This window comes from Pituophis catenifer, unplaced genomic scaffold, assembly GCF_029215685.1.
Source record: "Pituophis catenifer annectens isolate HBS135680 unplaced genomic scaffold, rPitCat1.0.hap2 SCAF_2, whole genome shotgun sequence".
NCBI classification, from domain to species: Eukaryota; Metazoa; Chordata; class Lepidosauria; order Squamata; family Colubridae; genus Pituophis; species Pituophis catenifer.
The window spans coordinates 42,058,669-42,077,813 of NW_027256882.1; the positions used below are offsets into that span (position 1 = coordinate 42,058,669).

Consider the following 19,145-nt stretch of genomic DNA (forward strand, 5'->3'; position numbering starts at 1 on the left):
ACTGGAGAGTATGCCATCTCTGGAGATGTGATTACAGTATGAAAGTGATGAAGATTACAACTTTTATGACTTCAGTGCCATTTGCTCAGTGATAATGAGGACTGGTGTCTTCCCAGTGGATCACTTATCAGAAAAATGAAGAGGCCACAGTTGTCCTAACTTGCCAAAAAACCAAGAGGGAAATGGTAGCACCACCCATACTTCAACTCTGCCCCAACCCTACTCTTCCCCTCACCCTCAGGTATTTTTTTCAGTCAACTTGGTTGGGAATGTATTTAAAACTCCAAACCTGTCATATGATTGAGCACAAGACCCCTGCTGGATCAGACCATAGTTCTAGCTAGACTAATTCCTCCCTCTCACAATGGATATGCAGAAGCTTCTGGAAAGCCTGACATGAGGGGCAAGACAACACTACTCTACACCCAATTCCCTCAGTAACTTTGGGATTCAGCAAAATAAATGAGATAGTTTACAATTTCCAATCCTCAGTGAAGTGGTCTAGTTCACTTTAAAGCCACCAAATGTTAGAGACCATCACACTGAATGGCAGCTGGTCTTGATTTTGCCAGTCTTAAAAATCTACAATCCATTGGTTTCACTGGTAATGGCCACATTAGCTGAATACCACAAAATGTTTTGTTTGGGGGAGGCCAAATATCCGAGTAAGGGCACTTACTTCCCATCCTGTCTAATCTTACAAATCACTTTCCATACCCCCAATTGTTTTCCTTTTCAACTAAAGTGCCATAAATATTTTAGCTCAGCTGTTTGGGCCTGATGCCTTCTATAAATATCAGGACTACAGATCCATGAATATGCCAGGCAACATGTTGACTGGGATTTCTGGAAGTCAGAATTCCTGAAAGAAAGTCTGATTTAACTCAAGTGAGCATTTTGGAGCTGGCTTATATACCTATATGTCATAGTCATTCTATTTCAGAATTTCCTCTGAAAACCATCCAGCAAGCTTGCTGAAATGATAGAACTAAAACCCTACAGTACGGCGCATAGTAGAAAAATCAGACTTACAAATGCTACAATTTTTTTACTTGATTACTCCTAACCATCAACAAAGAAAATCAGAGATTAGAAACTTTTTCATCTCTATTAGTCAGTTGGGGAAAGGGGCCCTAAAACAGAAAAATGCTTGTTTGCTTTAGACAGAAAAAAACCGGGGGAATAGGACAAGAGCAAAATCAAGAGAAGCATATCATGTCAAACAGGTACCTCAAAAGCAGTAAAGCAAATGAACTTTTGAAGGAAACATGAGAGTAAAGAAAAGGAAATTGGTTGGGAAGCACAGGCAAATAGGATGAGAAAGAGACAGGGTTACAAGACCTTTTACTAATACATCATCCATCTATATTAATCCTCTGATTTGGTGTTTCAAAGAGTATTGTGGATGTGCAGAATCACAGCATGTTTGCAGTAACTCCAAATTCTCTCCAAGGCCAGGCTTCCAGTCTTCTGTGAGCATCTCTTCAGTAAGCATGTGATAGTGTGTGAAGGGCAAGATGGATTCTTCCAGTTAAATCATCTGGAACACAAATCTGAGGTAGAATTTGAGGAAAGTACAGCAGCTGGATAAATAACAATTCACAACCTCAGCAACTGGAAAGACAACCCTCCCTCCATTTTCATTATAGCCTTACAGACTTCACTGGCTATCAGAACTCAAGAGTGGCCCCTCCCACCCATCCCCCCTCCCTTCACTTTCCATAGCCTCCATCAGCAATCACCTATCTTCTCAAGCATGTTTTCTCAAACCCCAAGCTTCTTCAGGTTTCACTAAAGCCTTTTTCCATCTCTCCTCCCCAATTCTAGGGACATCATGCTCCAGGGATAGATGCTAGAGGTTAACTTTGCACGGCCTCCCTCCCATTGAATTTTTGTGCTCTTTCGTTATATTTCTAGCCTGCTCTTCTCGAGATTAGGTTCAATGTTCTGCTTCTTTTTCCCCTTACAGTCGCGTCAATCCAAAATTTCTGGGTATCCTTGTTGCTTTCCTTTTTATAACCACAAGGTGCTGTTTGTCAACACCTTCTCGATAGGCCCTTCATACATGTCACCCATAATTCTGAAACAAAAATTACGCAGCTGACCCAGGATCAATGCCTGAAACAGCTTCTAATTTTCTTAAAAAACGAAAGGCTGGCACCTCAAAATTCTGACTTCTTCCATCATCCATAGACTATCCACAAATGTGTTCCTCGTTCCCGTATCTGGATTCTTCTGGAACCTATCTACTGTCTACCCTCCATCCTTTTGGCCATCTCAACCCAAATGAACCGATATCCCCCTCCATTCTCTTGGTTAAGCAGATCCCACTTCCCTGCATAAGAACGAACCACTGTGACCAATCTATCAAGAACAGCCAGGTTAAAGCACCAAAACCAAGTTTACCTGGTGGACTGGGACTCATTAAACCAACACTCCACATAATTACAGGAGAGTCAAGTGTTTCTCTAGTTAATGCTGGAAAAGAAATCGAAATATTTCTGGGTGCAGGTAATCTCTCTCCAAACTAGTTAAGTAGAAACTAAACAGCTAGGATTCTAAGAACCAAGAAAAAATAGGGAAGGTTTTTATCCATGTAGTGTCCCGTCCCGTCCCCAACAATGTATCAAGAATTGAATAGTTTGATATTAAGATAGTCTCTAGATATTCAGGTACTACAGTACCATCTAATTATGGTATTCACTAAAATACAATTGGCCAACACAAAGCCTCAGATGTTTAGGTTCTTTAGTCAATAAAGCTTTTTCTCCACATTCAAGAGGCTTAGAAATGCTCGTTTTCAGGCCCCCATGCAGATTTCCACAGCATTTACTAAAGTCTCAGTCAGGCATATTAAGGTCTGGAGGTCAGTCTTTAGCATTTGTTAAAGCTTCATTATCCAGAGTTTCAAAAAAACGGGGGGGGGGATTGTGAGGGGAGAGAATTGGTCTATCTGAGGCAAGGTTACTGAACGTAAAGATGAACAGTAAATAAAGCTTTTCCCCCAACCTTGGGGCACATTGATATGTACAGTATCAACTAAATGTGAAATAAAGTCATCTGCATGGACTCTTAAATCAGGATCCTCATCGCCAATGGACATGGTTATTACTGGTCTTCTTGACAGATCTTCTTTCATATGCTGGTGACAGCCATACCTCACCACCAAGGCTTTTCCGTGAACTTCCCACTGTCCTAGACATTTCCTAAAACGTTCTTCTCTCCCACCATGTTCATAGCATCAGGTCCTGTTGCAAGAGCTGAACAAGAACTGGAGTCTCCACAACCTCAGAACATCGGCAATGGCCTTTTCTTGCAGGGGTCTTCAACTGTTAAATACTGGAGAACCCATTGCCTTCATATTTCAATTCAATTAAATGTTCCTTAGGGGAATCCTTAACATGGCACCTTTGATGCTTGAGCAGGTTGGCTCGGCGGGTGAACCCCTTCCCACAGCTGGAGCACCGGAAGGGCTTGGTCCCAAAGTGGGTCCGCTGATGGATGAGGACTTCCAGGGTGGTGCTGAAGCTGCGCCCACATTCACTGCACTTGTAGGGCCTCTTGCCTAGGTGACTGCGCTGATGCTTGAAGAGCTGGGAAGTCTGGCTAAAGTGCTCAGGGCAATTGGGGCATTTGTAAGGTTTCTCTCCCGTGTGGATACGTTGATGCCTTTCCAAGTGGGAGCTCCAGGCAAAGCTTTTGGAGCAATACTGGCACTTGTGGTTCTTCTCCATGGCGTGACCCCGCTGATGAGCTAGGAAAGCAGAGCTGTCCCCAAAGCATTTGTCGCAGTCTCCACATTTATAGGGCCGGGTATGAGAATGAGTCTTGTTGTGATGAAGGAGGTGGACCTTCTGGGCGAACTTCTCCCCGCAGATAGGGCAGGGAAACGGGCGCTCCCCAGTGTGCACCCGACGGTGGCGCTCAAGATGGGAGGCCCATACGAACCCTTTCCCACACTCTTCACAGAGATGGGTGCGCTCGCGGTGGTGTCCCCGCTGGTGTCGCATCAGTGTCTGCCGACTCCGGTAGACCTTGCCACAGTCCTCGCAGCCCAGATGGGTCTTCTTGTGTTCCTCCAGCTCAGAGATCTGTGCAAAGCTTCTCCAGCAGGCAGGGCAGTTGTAAGGGCGCTCGCCCATGTGGTTACGCCGGTGCTTGGCCAAATGGGCACTCTGGCTGTACGACTCTCCACACTCAGGGCACTTGAAAGGCCTCTCTCCGGTATGGACCCGCCGGTGCCTCTCCAGATGGGAAGCCCAGATGAAGCATTTCCCACAGTCCGAGCACTTATGGGGCTTCTCTGCAGTATGGCCCTTCTGATGGTTCTCCAGGGCTGAGCTCTGGGCAAAGCGTTTCCCGCACTCAGGACACTTGAAGGGCTTTTCGATCAGCTGGGCACAGCTGTGCTGCAAGAGGTGGAAGTTCTGGCTGTAGGCTTCCCCACAGTTGAGGCATTTGAAGGGCTTCTCTCCCGTGTGCATCCGCCGATGGCGCTCTAGGTGGGAGCTCCAGATGAAGCATTTCCCACAGTCGCTACACTGGAACGGTTTCTCCCGAGCGGCATTGGCTTCACTCCTCTGCCGCCCTCTGCCGGCGGAATGAAGGGTCCTCGTACAATCTGAGCAACGTCTCTCAAGGCTTTTTTTCAAAGCGTGTCCACGCTGGGTGGCTTTGTCCTTCTTCACCACTGGAATGATCTTTGGCTGCTTGGGAGTTTCCCGTCTCGTCAAGGGCTTGACCCTTCTGGGCGCACTTTGAGAGGTACCTGGCCGCAATTCTTCCATGCCTTCATGCTCTTCTTCGTCATCCTCATCGTCATCCTCATCATCGTGGTTACTGTTGTTTAGCAGTTGATTAGCTGCTAAGACAAAGGCAAAAAGTTAAACTCCTGGCCAACATCACACCCAGCCCATGTTATTCCAACTCTTTTGATTTGGTGTTTCAACACTGAAATATTTAAATTCCTGGCAAATGTCATAAGTATCACTTCATTTTTTTAAAAGCTGTTTACATTATCTTATTTGTTCTAATGTTTCTTTATAAGTGACTTCACTACTTCTGAAAGGAATGCATATACCTAAAAATTAATAAGTCATAATATTTAAAATAAGGCTATAGAGGACCTTTACTTCTCCACCCATGCAACAACGGTTTGAAATTTGCAAAAGCAAAGTAATTTTATTTTCACTTTTGCTTATTATGTACTGATTTAATAGTGCTTTAGGAGCAGCAAAAAAAAAAAGAAAAGGGGCTATGTAAATATTTTAAATAAACAAGCTAAGTGAATTTGTCAAATGTATTCACAGCCTTCCCCAACCCCAGCTCTTCACATGTGTCAAACCACAATTTCTATCATATAATTAGCAGTTCTCCCAAACGAGTGAATGTATTACTGCTGTTATAGCCTAATGCAGTAGAGGGTGCTAAATTAGAGGAGATTACCATAAGAATGGAGCACCATTCCAATGTTTAAATGGGCCAACTAGCCTAATCCCTAATTACAATAGCTACCAATTAGAGATTACAATTACAATTATATCCTGCCTCTCACCTTTTATCCTTTATTTAAGAAGAAAACAAATTTCACTGCATAGGGAATGTTTTTCCTGGATCCTCTGAGTAAAAGTAAAATTTCCATCATCTCTAATCCATTCCCACCAAGCAGCAGATACACCAAACAGATTAAGAATCACAGTCCAACTTCTTGGGATACTCTGAGTCTAAAGGCTAAAGGAATTAAAAAGGCTTGAAACCAGGTGGCCGATATGAGGTTTGCAAAGAGAAAAAGAATTGGGAAAATGAACTGAGAAGGAAATAGGGTTGGCCAAACTCCAAGGATGAATGCTTAACATCAGGGGTGTGGAAATATGGCCCCCTTACAACCTGTAGACTTCATGCTGGCTGACTCAGGAATTCTGGGAGTTGAAGTCCACAGGGCTCCTGGAAAAAGAAAGGTAAAACATACAAGGAAGATGGAAGGGGCAGGGCACAGGGAAGGTAATTTCAGACTAGGACATCCATTTGGGGACATAAGTGCAGCTAACAACACAGAACTGGAGTAGAATGCAGCTAAGAGGATGCAGAAAGGTAAAGTCCAGGCAGAAAATCATGAAATACCATAGCCTTTCCAAGAAAAAGGAACACCTCAGCTCTCCCACCTGTCCTACTTCTCATCTTTTTTTCATTGACCAGGGATACTAACCAGGATTAGTAAGCAGCTGGAAGAGATCTTCCTGGGCAGCTATTCTTGCTCTCCTTCTCTCTGCCATTAGACGAGGCCTTATTCTCCTCTCTCTCCTCCAGGAAGACAGCCAAGGAAAGACTGAAGGGCCTTTAGGCTTGGGAATGGCTATTTGTCTAATGGGTGGAGCCCACCAGATTAAAAAAAAAAACCCTCCCACAGAGGAAATGGGAGGAGTCAAAACTCAGAGAGGGAGGGAGGATACAGGGGTGGGATGCAAGAGCTTTTGAGTAGCCTGTCCCACCTGGACAAGTTTTCCAAAACTTGTATGGCTTTTTACAAAGGACACCTGAGATGATCCCAAGCATTTAAACTTTGTTTTTTTGATGGGGGGGGTGGAGAATCAAAATCTTTGCACATCTAAAGCAGAATTCTATGCTGGCTCAGGAATTCTGGGAGTTGAAATCCACAGGACTTTAAGTAGCTATAGTTGGTCTAAAGCAGGGGTCTCCAAACTTGGAAACTTTAAGACTTGTGGACTTGCTGGCTGGGGAATTCTGGGAGTTGAAGTTCACAAGTCTTAAAGTTCCCAGGTTTGGAGACCCCTGGTCTAAAGGAAACAAGCCTGACTTTTCAGAAATGAGCCCAGCATTCAACTACAATGAGAAACTTGCTTTCATATTGTGAGACTAGGTTGACACACACACAAAAAATGAAGCAGATGCCTGAGAGGATAAACAGAGAGGATAAAAAGCCAGGAATCTTTGTCTAAAACAGGATTTTAGTGGGATGCAACAGTGGTGGGATTCAATTTTTTTTACTACCAGTTCTGTGGACGTGGCTTGGTGGGCGTGGCATGGCTTGGTGGGCGTGGCAGGGGAAGGATACTATAAAATCTCCATTCCCACCCCACTCCAGGGGAAGGATACTGCAAAATCCCCATTTCCTCCCGATCAGTTGGGACTCGGGAGGCACAGAAACAATAGATGTGGGCGGGGCCAATCAGAGGTGGTATTTACCGGTTCTCCAAACTACTCAAAATTTCCGCTACCGGTTCTCCAGAACTGGTCAGAACCTGCTGAATACCATCTCTGGTCTGCAACCTTGGCAACTTTAGCTCGTTGGCTGGGGAATTCTGGGAGTTGAAGTCCTCCAGGCTTAAAGTTGCCAAGGTTGGAGACCCCTGGTCTAAAAGATTCCTTCAGGGAGGTAGATAAGAAGGAACCCAGTCGTTAAGGGAAACAAAAGGTCAAAAATGTCGCCTGAATCAGACAGAGGATGTTGGACTGTTAGTACGTGAGTGAGGGACCATAAGGCTAGCCTGTGTGACTGCCTGTGAGTGTGACAATGCCATCGTAAGAGAAGCTCACTGACTCCAATCCAACAAGCTCCAGCCAAGACTTTCCCATAAAGGGTTAAATGACTTATCTTTTTTCTGTAGCTTTCAACACCCAAGGAATAGCTCTACTTCTCTGGGTAAAGCTAAGTAAAGAATGCTTAGGTTAGTGGATAAGTACTCAACAGAAATTCACTGAGTGATAAAAAAAAATTCAGTGACTTGCATATCTCATTGAGACAAAAATCATTATTAAAATCTGCATGAAAACCAATACACTAGAAAGTTAAAATCCACTCCACTTCCAGACAGCTTTTAAGTGGAAAATCTGGTTAACTCACAACTAACCAATCAGATTTCTGCCTTAGTGTGTTGTCAATATCCAGCTTCTGGTTCAAGGTTAATTGAGTAAATCATGGTAGTTTTTTTTAACCATGAATGAATCTGCCATAAAGTCACAGTCACCACGTGTTCCTCCGTGTGCCCACGCATGCTCCTGTTTCGGCACTTGGTGCCGAAAAGGTTCGCCAACACTGATATAGGCTATCTGGAGGGTACCATGTTGAGAAAAAACTAGTCCCTCGACCATCTAGGACAGGGATGGCTAACCTTTTTGCTATCACGGGCCAAAAGTGGGGGGAGCGTGGTGGGGTCACACACACGCGTGCCCACATCCATAATTCTATGCCCCCCCCGTGCTCTCCCCGCTTTTGGCACGTGATGGCACGGTGGGCCTGGTAGGTCCATTTTTTGCTCTCCCCAGGCTCCAGAGCCTTTCTAGGAGCCTGGGGAGGGCAAAAACGGCCTTCCCCACCCCGTCAGAGGCCCTCCAGAGGCCGGAAACAGTGTGTTTCCTGACTTCTGGTGGCCCCAGAAGGCCCAAAAATCAGCTGGCCAGCGCATGCATGTGTGCCGGAGCTGAGCTCGTGTGCCCACCGATATGGCTCCACGTGTCACCTGTGGCACCCATGCCATAGGTTCGCCATCACGGATCTAGGATAATTTGGCCTAGCTTTTGATTCCTTCACATCAGTGCTCACATTTTTCCCCTTTCTAAAAGAAAGTTCTATCCTATTTTGTACACTCTGCCTACAAAATGCTAAAGAAATTACGTTTGAGAGAGTTTGAGTTAAAAATTATTTTTGATTTCTAACATATACAGTTCCTTAGCCCTCTTGAATGAATGGGCTTGAGTAGAAAGGTGCGGTATAAATCAAACAAATACAGAAACCAGTGATATGGGATTTCAATTCCATCTTTGTTTTGGCTGAACATCAATTACAGTTGCTAACCCAAACATTGTTTGTTTGTTTGTTACTTCCAAGTAAAGAAAGTGGAATCTGAACTGTAAAGACAGGAAGAAGCTTCACTTGGATGGGTTGTTCAAATCTATATGATCTATAATATCCGATTTACATTTATGTAGATCTTGCAAGAAATTTTCGTCCAGTCTGAAATTGCAATCCAATATTCTACCGTGTTTCCCCAAAAATAAGACCCAATCTTATATTTTTTTGAACCCTGAAATAAGCGCTTGGCCTTATTGCCGTGTTCTCAAAAGCCTGATTGGGCTTATTATCAGGGGATGTCTTATTTTGGGGGAAACAGGGTAGTATTTGCAGATGTGAAACTTGTACAGAACAAGATTAGAAGTTTCCAAGGCTATAATGAGAGAGATTGTGTGATTGGAATCCAGAAAACTGTCTTGATCTCTGTAAAATGAAATATTTGATGGGAGTCGAATGAAGGGAACCAAAATCCATTTAGCTTTTGGAACAACTCATCTCAACTCTAGAATAACCAGGCAGAGGATGAGCTAACCCCAAACAATTAAGTTCCTCAACCTCCTTCCTTTCCACTCAAAAACTTGACAATTGCAGCTACATTATCTAGAATCTTGCATTTGGAATGATACAACCACACATGGCCAACATTGCCTTGTCAAAGAGTACACTTTTTATTTTACTAACTGCAGATTATGCAGAAGAGACAGGATTATGAGGCAGGACCAGAACATGCTAGTAATATTCAAGGAAGTTACTGAACTGTGCAGCTTCATTAAGCAGCTTCATTAGAAAAGTTAATACCATAGTAGTACGTTCTGAATCAATGGAAGTGGTCACAATCATCTTTTCTATTCTGTCTTTGCCACTTTCTCATTGAAATGAGCAAAGATCAGTCAATATGGAGTTCCATATAGAGACATACTCTACTGTCTCCAGCGCCATAGCCTCACACAACTTGCTTGCTATTGCCATATTCATTGGACACATGGAAGCATCAGATATCTCCTCCAACAAGGCATCCAAAGAATGCTGGGATTCATAGGCATCTAATGCAAATTACAAGGACAAAACAGACCTTGTGACATCAAGATGCAAATTGTAACTCTTCCTACTTGCATCTTGACATAATGACAGAAGTCCATGGTAGGTATCACAGCAAATATTTCATCATTCCTCAGCCAGCATGATCATATCTGAAGACCAACACAGTGAGGAAGATGATCCAAGTGGTGGGTAGAAGGACTATGAAATGTAAAGAGCTAACAAGTTCCAAGTTTGAGTCATGAAAGGTATGAATTCTTTACTCTTCCTACACTATCCGCTAGTAAATCAAACCAATAGTGCAGAGACAATGTACACATTTTGGACTTGGATTTCTAGCTCAACAAGTCTGTGAAGTGTTTGGAGTAAAGCCTGTTCAGCATGTCTATCCTAAGATGCAATGATGTACACAATGCTTTATGTATCCCCAAAAAAGTACCCTGAATTCTGGCCAAAGCCTCAAACAAGACTGGGGAAAAAAATCTGTCTGAAAATCACTTCAAAACTGAGCTCTCTGTTCAATTAAACCTTAGCTGTGCTGATGGTTAAGAAATCTGATATTGATTCTTTTGGAAAGCATGTGCACTTGTTTCCCTTCAACCAGATTGTTTACTCTTCAGGGATCTGGGAATCTACATGTTCCAATCAATCATTATACCTAAGATCACAAATGGTGATACAGGACATAAACTGTTTATCTTTCCTCCACCTCATAAGTCCACCTCATAAGCCAGAGCACAATCCCTATCAACCAAATCATTCCTATTTAGAACATTGAGCTAAATAAAATCAGTATGCTTCTTAAACATATCTAAGAAAGACACATTCTGGTAGAAAGAAGTTCCCTGAGGATGGGCTCCAGCACGAGTCCGAAACCTCAGAAGACAACCTCTGATCCCAGTGACCAACCCAGATTGGATCATGCAACATTATTCTGGGACACATATATTTGCCTTCATATCTGAGAAAGCTTAAGAAGAACTTCAATACAGCACTTTAATGTATTACTATGATATCCATTGGATCAATCATCACTTTTCCAACTGCAAAAGAGATGGAAATGATCTCTTACATCAGCAATCTCCAACCTTTCCAGTTCAGCGGACTGGGGAGGGAATGGTTTCATGCGTGTACACGCACCACTTTCACAAGTGCAGCTTCATGTGCACACACTCACCCACCATTTCCGCATCCTGGTTCCAAACAGGCTGCGGCCTGGGGGGTTGGGGACCCCTGTCTTACATCACTCTCTCAATGCCAAAGCAGTATAAGTCACACTTCCTTCTGCAGAATCCGGACATCAAATGAAACAACATTCAGCCTGAGGCATGATATTAGGGCCTCTACCAAATCCCAAATGTTTTCTACTCATGCCTTTTATTCTTGTAACATCCTTATGAGACTAAATATAATAATGCCCAGCTCACTTTATATTGAGTAGAGATCTGGATGTGGTGGGGAAGAGGTAAGAGAGATTGTTTATTCAAATATTTCCTTAGGGAGATCCATACTCCTTTGTCGTAAGAAAGTGAGAAGATTCAGCCCTTTCCTTGCATGTCTCACAGATGACAAAAGACTGTCTTTATTAGACCTAAGAAATCAAATACAAATATGAGCAAACAGAACAGTGATTCCAAAATAGAAGAAAAGGGAAAGTGTATTCTTACCAAGAGACATTAGTGTCTCATAGCTTTCTTGCATAACATCTCGATACAGAGCCTTCTGACGCTGGTCTAGATACACCCATGGCTCCATGACACAAATAGTGTTCTCAGAGGCTTACCAGCACCTGTCAAAAAACAAATTAAATGCAATGGATTTCACTGAAGTAGACTTCCCTAACTTGGAGCCCTCCCATCGTATTTTGCAGCCCAGCTGCATCATTTCATCTTATTCAATCAATGTTAACAAAATATTCCATAAGCATAAAGCAATATTTTATCTGCTTCCAGCTTGCTTGATTTTAAAAAAAAAAACCCAAAGGGGAACAATAATGTACTGCGGTAGCCACTTAAAACAGCAACAGCTGCCCTACCACAGAGGGAGTTTGGGGCAGGACAGAAGGAGTAATTGCCTCTCCATGCCAATAAAACTCATAATCATAAATACACAGAGAAAGAGAGCTTCCCCTTACAACCAGAAGCAGAATTTCCTATACAAGGCCCCAGGGCAAAAGCCCATTTGAAGTGCTTTTCATGCACCAGACTCTTGCAGGCATCTGGGGACCAGGCCGCTGCTCTTGGTTTCCATGGCTTCCAGTTTCAATACAGAAAAGGCTTCACAGGCCTTTAAGGACTTTTACATGATAGGCTTACAGTGATTCCATAACTGTGTTTTCCTCTCTCAGAAAGAGACCCTGGGTGTTAGTCTTCCACGGATATTGGGGGGGAGGGGAGTGGGGAAGACTTCCAAGAATCCTCAGCATTTTTTGCAAAAGCAGGATCTGCCAGACTTTTCCAAAAGAGGGGAAGCTTCCTCAACCCTCTCAATTTCCTTAAGCAGTTTAGTGTAGTGGTTAAGGCACTAAACTACAAAGCAAGAGACCATAAGTTCTGGTGCTAGCTTAGGCACAAAGATATCTGGGTGACCTTGGGCCAGTCCCTCCCTCTCAACAGTAGGAGGAAGGCAGGAAAGGGAGCAAACTATTTCTGAAAAAATAATGCCAAGAAACTGGCAGGGACTGAAGCAAACTCATTCCACTGGGACTACAGCTAGTGATATTTGCAGGGTTTTTTTTTAACATTCACCACAGCTTTCTTTTTCCAGCTTGGCTTATTTCATCTCTCGCCCCTCAGAGGCAGCTTAAAAATATATACATATATTTTTTAGATCTACCTAATGGTCCAGAAGCAGCAGAATCTTCACCTCCCTCCAGGAAGAAAAAGTGCTCCGCTAACAATATATGTGAATCTGATGGCTATTTTGAACTATCCTTCTGTCCTTCCTGCAACCCCCTGCAGCAAAGAGGCTGGCTTTGTGAGACTTTTTAGCAAATCGCCTGTCCGACTGCAGTCAGCAGGTTCCTAAGCAATGCCGTGCTCTGAACTTAAATTCTCTCATATCAAAGTTCAATCCCAGCACCGCAGCAAGTCCTGATCCAGTACTAAATAATGGGTAAATTTAGCTTGCTCAATCTTACATGCTCTGAATCAGGTTGGAAAGAGACAAAATCTACACAGGCATTCTGACTTTGAAATTGTATGTCTGGGCTGTTTTATAATCCTCTTGGTACTGAATAGGTCTGCCTTTGTATCATAAGCTACTGTGAGAAAACTGTAGTTTTGCAAAGGAGCTAAAAAATACATTTAAAAAGAAAGAAATTCATTCAGCCCTGGAAGGAAATTTTAAGCCATTCTGTATGCAGATCTGTTCAGGGATTAGTCCTATTGAATCCAGCTATACTTAACCTCCAGATAAGTACACACAGAAATACAATTCTTTGCAAGGCTTCTATTATTATTTAAACACAAAAGGTGTTTTATTTAAATGACCACACCTTACTGTGGTCATTTGTCCCAATCATAGCCTTTTAACACACTCAGCTTCTTCAACATTGCAGTGATGCTGTCATTTTTATCGCAGATCTGTGCAAGTGTAACTGTATCATTTCATCAACAAATCAAATGTACACAACATTATCGATAATCATTTCAGGTCAGTTTATTGATTTGATCAACCACCCAGGAGATTTAGGTGGCAAGACTCAATATCTCAATACAGGAGAAGGACATCCCCAGAAGTGGCAGGAAGATAACAAGGGAAGAAGCAAATGCAATACCTTTGCACTTTTGTATATTCAGGATACTATTACTATAGATCAAAAACAGGCCAATGCTGTGGGTTTTTCCCCCAATCGCATAATAAAATAACCTCTGCTACTGAATATACATTGAAATATGCCACCTGCTCCTTAATCAAGAGGCTACTTAGAATACAGACGCCCCTAAAATTAATTTGGGATGTGTATGCCACAGCAACCTATGACCCCATCCGGGAGCAGCAAACTGGCCCCCAAATCTGATCGGCCTATGCCTAAAACGTCTTGAATCAGGTAGGGGGAGGGGGCGGCAATCCATTGCAGTGATTGACTCTTTTTTATTATTTTATTAATTTTTTATTAATCATATTTCTATGTCGCCCACTCTCCGAGGACTCTGGGCAGCTTACAACAATCGACACTATACTAAATAGCATATTGCCCCCCAACAATCTGGGTCCTCATTTTACCCACCTCGGAAGGATGGAAGGCTGAGTCAACCTTGAGCCTGGTGAGATTTGATCTTTGCTTTAAAAAGGACAGAAAATGAAATATCCCCTCTTTAAATGCAGCTCTTTCTCCGCTACCCGCCTCAAGGGCCCATGTCACACACATACACACAAGCCCCTCACCCCGATCTCACACACACACACACACACCCTGCAGCCCAAGAACGTCCCACCGATACTCAATTGGGGCTCCTCTCCTCTTTCCAAATCCTCCTACCACGGCATTGATTTTATTTCGATCAATGACTCCCCCCACTCCTACCCATTCCACACACACACACACACACACAAAACACCCGAGGCGAGGGGCATCGGGGCCAATCCCTGCAAAAAAAAAATAAAAAAAATCCTCCAGGCCCGGATGGCGACGGCCCCACCCCCTCCTCCAGGATTTGCCTTGAATCACCTGCAATCGGCCTGTGGTGTGCAGCTCCAGCAAGTTTGCAGGTGGGGCGGGGAGGGAGGGAGTCCCTCTATTGCAGGGGGGGGGGATCGGCAGCGGACACAGCAGCAAGCACTTAAAATTAATCCGGATGTGCAGCGGCGACTGAATCGCGAAACTCCGCCTCTGTAAGTGGGGCTGCCGAGCGGCGGCCACGGCCGAGAAAGGAGCAGCTTCCCCTTCTAAACAGGAAGAGGAGCCCTCTGGCGGGCACAGCCCACATCGGGGACCCCCGAAAGATGAGTCCCCGTCGGGGGTCTGGAAGGATTTGAAGCCCGGACCGGGATCAATTGGGTGGGATTTAGGCCAAATACCTTGAACCCTCAAATTCTGGATGAGCGCAACTCCATCCTCGTCTGATCCTCCTAGTTTTGGCGTGTGACACTTTCCAGCCTAAAATTGTGGTGGCTTTGGAGTCCAGCGGGCTCTGCCAGTAGAGCTTTTTGTGAATCAGCATCCTTTCTTGGCAGTAAATGAAACTGATGTCAGCAGAATTGCTATTTAGGCATACTGTACAGGCTGGCTCACAATTCTTAACAACAATGGACTTTCAGTGTCCCCATTGTGCTAGACTGCGCTGTTGGGCTGGGACTGCGGAGCCACCTCCGTGTCCACAGATGAACTGCACAACAGTTCTTTCTTCTTTGAACCCAAAAGACTATACATAAAGATGATAAAGCAGGTGCAAATAGATGTAAATTTTATCCCATGTATGTGATTTCCCAAACACATGAAAACTCAGGGGGTCACACAGTGGTGCCAGCCTCATACCCCATAGACACCATGCCCACCCAAAGGATAAGGTATACAGAGGTGCCCTTTTGGATATATACTTGAGTGCAAAAACCAGAAGATCTCCACAGGGAAGAGGTGAAACCCCAAGATGGTGACCACAATGATGCATTCAAGGCCCTGCCCCTTTTTAAAATGCATTGCCATCTTAATTTTTTGGACACAGAGACACCTTTTGAAAGATCTCTGTAGAATCAGCATCCTTATACAGATGGTCTTCAACTTACGACTGGTTCCTTAGCGACTGGTTCAAGTTATGACCCACCTGGAAAAGGGGACTTACAACCAGGATTTGATGTTGTGAAAGTCAGCCCCCCTCTGTAGTCACATGACCATGCTTTGGGTGCACGGCTGCATTTATGACAGTGCTAACAATGGTTTTGCATGTTCAGTTTTGGCAAAAGCACACTCACAGCAAACCATTGGTTTGTTTAATGACTGCCACAGCTGTTTTACGAATGCCAACTTTGCTTAATGAGTGCCACAAAAAAGGGTCCATTATAGTCATATGTTGATACTACCTCTAAAGCAGAATTTCTGATTGTGTAGAGTGGTAGTTCTTAAACTGGGGTATTTATCTTGGGAGTATTGACCCAAAAAGCAGACCCTTTACCTGCGGGAAAGCAAGGAGGAGGAAGAGGAGGAGGAGAAGAATACTGAGAGTAATGGAGCAATTTATAATTACTGGTTTATTAATTGAGGATCCAATTGCAATTGCCACTGCCAAAGTGCTGGTGTATAACAACCGCATCTGGATATTTTTCTGGTGGTAACAACATTACTTAAAAGACTGGAGAAAGAGGTAACCCGGACTTAAGCTTAAGAAACACTGAAAAGAGAGAGAGGTTTTTTATTCCCCACTTCCCGTTTTAAACTGCTCATTTAGAGGTCTGTGAATGTTGTTTTAAGTGTGTTGTGAGAGACTTAACTCTTTTCTTACCAGAAAGTGTTTTGGTAATTGCAAACTATTAAAAAGATACATCCAGTTAATTAACTGCTTGAATATTACGGTGCTTCTGCAAATGCAATGAATTCAGTAATACAAGGAAGTGAAATTCAGATCTAAAAAAATATAAGTTGTCAATTTACAGGCTTCTTTTACTGCTTAATGACAGATTCATTTTTTCCCATTTATGTGGAATTAGCCAGTGTAATAAAAGTTGTTTAGATTAGGTATATTAAAGCCAAATTCAAGTGCTCACTTCACCATGGAAATCAGTGGAACTCTCAGTCCAACCTACCACACAGGGTTGTTGTGGGGAAAATGGAAGAATCCCCCTCCTACATGTAACACTAAATATATAGCAAGATCACATACATAAATGGTGCCTGGATAGCTCAGCAGACTAATGCATTGTAATTTAACTCCAGCTGTCTGCAATTAGTAAGTTCGAATCTTGCCAGGCTCAAGGTTGACTCAGCCTTCTATCCTTTCTAAGGTAGGTAAATTGAGGACCCAGTCTGTGGGGGCAATAAGCTGACTTCGTAAAAATATACAAAAGTATGAAGGCTATTGCTTAGCGCATTGTAAGCCGCCCTGAGTCTCCGGAGAAGGGCAGCATATAAATCAATTTTTTTAAAAAAATGCATATATGCACACATTCTCCATACAAATGACTCTTGCAATAATAATGTCTTTATTACTTTTATTGAATGCAGGGTTTAAAAAAATTAAAACTCAATTTTAGTTCCGTCAGTTTCCATGGTTCTTTTTATGTAGTCTATGTAGTTTATGTAGTACTGTTTGGCACCTGCTCTAATTTTCACAAATCCCCTTTTTTTTAATAACCAACTGAATTTTATTACAAAAATCTATAAAGTGTGAAAACCTGTGTCATAAGGATAAGTGATACTTTCTATATGAATCAGGGTTCCAACGTAACACCCCCAACGAAAGAAAACTCCAAGGCTTGAGTTTCCTCACAGTTAAATTTTATTAGAGATGTAATATTGGCACATCTGGGAAAACCCGAATCTGAAAGCTTCCAGGTTTTCCCCACCCAAAGAAAAGTTCAAGACCCTGCCCAACACCCACAAGTCCATCACATGGCCCAATCAAAGCACCATCCCAACTGGAGATGCCTCCCAGTTCCAGCCACCTAGATGCAGGGCAAGATGTCCTTGACTCTCTGAGAAAGGAATGTTATTATGACTATATATCACCCATGCTCCATACAATCCCCCCTCCCAGTTTCCCACAGTAGTAAATGTGGCAGGCTTGAAGGCCCAACTGAAAAGATGGCTTCCAGGCCTAACAGGCTAGCAACAAGAATGTCATTTCTTCATGCATACTCTATACTACAGACTTGCTTGAATATGCAAAAGAGTTAACAGGTTCCTACACCCTCTTTACAAATTATTAGCAGTTCAAACACAGTGGAGGTACTGCTGCACCTTGCTGTTCACCCCAAACCCCGCTATGATTTTTCAGAACTTGTAGCAAGGTGTTCTTTTCTGCCAGTAAATGATGGAGTTGGAGTAGTAGTAGCCACCAAGAGAATGATAAAAGGCTTGAAACACTGGTGAAAAGGAGAAAGAGAAATCAGATCAAAAATGGGGGTCCATGTAATTGACTGCAGTCAGGAAAAGAACATTTGCAAAGACCCTGAACCAGATACCTGAACTGATGGTGCTTCTGCCTCTCTAGCACAATCCACAATCAGTATTTAAAAAATTCATGTGTCCCACCCTCAACCCTGCCCCTTTCTGGACTAAATGAAGATTTTGAAACCAAATCCTTGTACAACTGACTTCTCCCTTTTTTTAAAATATACAAGTTTGTTTCACCATATTTTGTCCAGTGTACGGTTTCCTGACTTGTATACCGTAAAGGTTTCACATGAAGACAATGAGATGTTCTGCAATTTCCATTTTTCTAAGGACATTCTACAGCTTGACATAGTCAACCCCATTTCAAAGGCCCTTTTATAATTAAGGGAGCATGCACTGACTTACCTTTCCCAATTTTCCAGCATGCATCAGCAATGTTTTTTGTTCCTCTGCCTTGTCTTTATTTTATTTTGCTGTTTTTAAAGTGACAGAGAAACAGAAAAATGATAAGCCCCCCAAATAAAAACACAAATACATACATTGTCAAAGAAAAAAAAAACACATAAAAATGTTTTAAGGGGAAAAAATACAACAAAAATAGCTATAACATATTTTAGCTATATAGGTATAATCATCTAATGCAATTATTATTCCAGTACATGTATTTTTCTAATACACTTATATAACTATCTCATTTTTGTGTTGGATGTTCATAAGCATTATGTTGGATAGTGTTGGATTTTCATATGCATTATGAAATAGACTCTTCCAACGAAAACACTTTTAAAAGTAATCCAACTTTCTCCTCACTTCCAGACTTTATATACAATACGTTTTAATTTAGAGGTTAACAGGCAATACACTACAGTAGCTGGTTTACATAGAATGCAAAACCACAACCCCAGTTGACAAAACTGAACTGATGCTTTTATATGATATGCTGTCTCCAATTAAATCATATTGTGGTTTAATGGGATTGGTCCAGTTTGCACAACATTCCAAAACTATGTAAGGATTCCCACAGCACACCAAACCACAAACAGCCTAGCTCATTTTAATCTGAATGTTAAATTAAATGTTAATTCCTGTACAAGATTGCATAATAATTAAGGCCCAAATGGACAGACTTGTAAAACTTCAATCACAACTAAGGGTACCTACCAGGGGTGAAATCCAGCAGGTTCTGACAGGTTCTGTAGAACCGGTAGTGGAAATTTTGAGTAGTTCGGAGAACTGGCAAATACTACC

The 19,145-nt window shown here is 42.7% G+C and overlaps 1 protein-coding gene across 3 annotated transcripts; it reads right to left on the reverse strand.

Annotated features, from left to right (window-relative positions):
- Positions 1–1,138: 1,138 nt before the first annotated feature.
- LOC139312166 (zinc finger protein CKR1-like) lies at positions 1,139–11,602 on the reverse strand. Of its 3 annotated transcripts, none has more exons than XR_011599978.1 (3): positions 11,515–11,602; positions 2,407–4,861; positions 1,139–1,583 (listed from the first exon to the last, which is right to left on the reverse strand). XR_011599978.1 is itself a non-coding variant. In XM_070936733.1 (2 exons), the coding sequence occupies exons 1-2, from the start codon at positions 11,600–11,602 to the stop codon at positions 3,333–3,335; spliced, it is 1,617 nt and encodes a 538-aa protein (XP_070792834.1). In that variant the 3' UTR covers positions 1,731–3,332. The 3 variants fall into 3 exon arrangements, 1 of the variants encoding a protein (XP_070792834.1); XR_011599977.1 differs by lacking the exon at positions 1,139–1,583 and adding an exon at positions 1,731–1,837 and having other exon boundaries at positions 1,875–4,861; XM_070936733.1 differs by lacking the exon at positions 1,139–1,583 and having other exon boundaries at positions 1,731–4,861.
- Between the last annotated feature and the right edge of the window lie 7,543 nt (positions 11,603–19,145).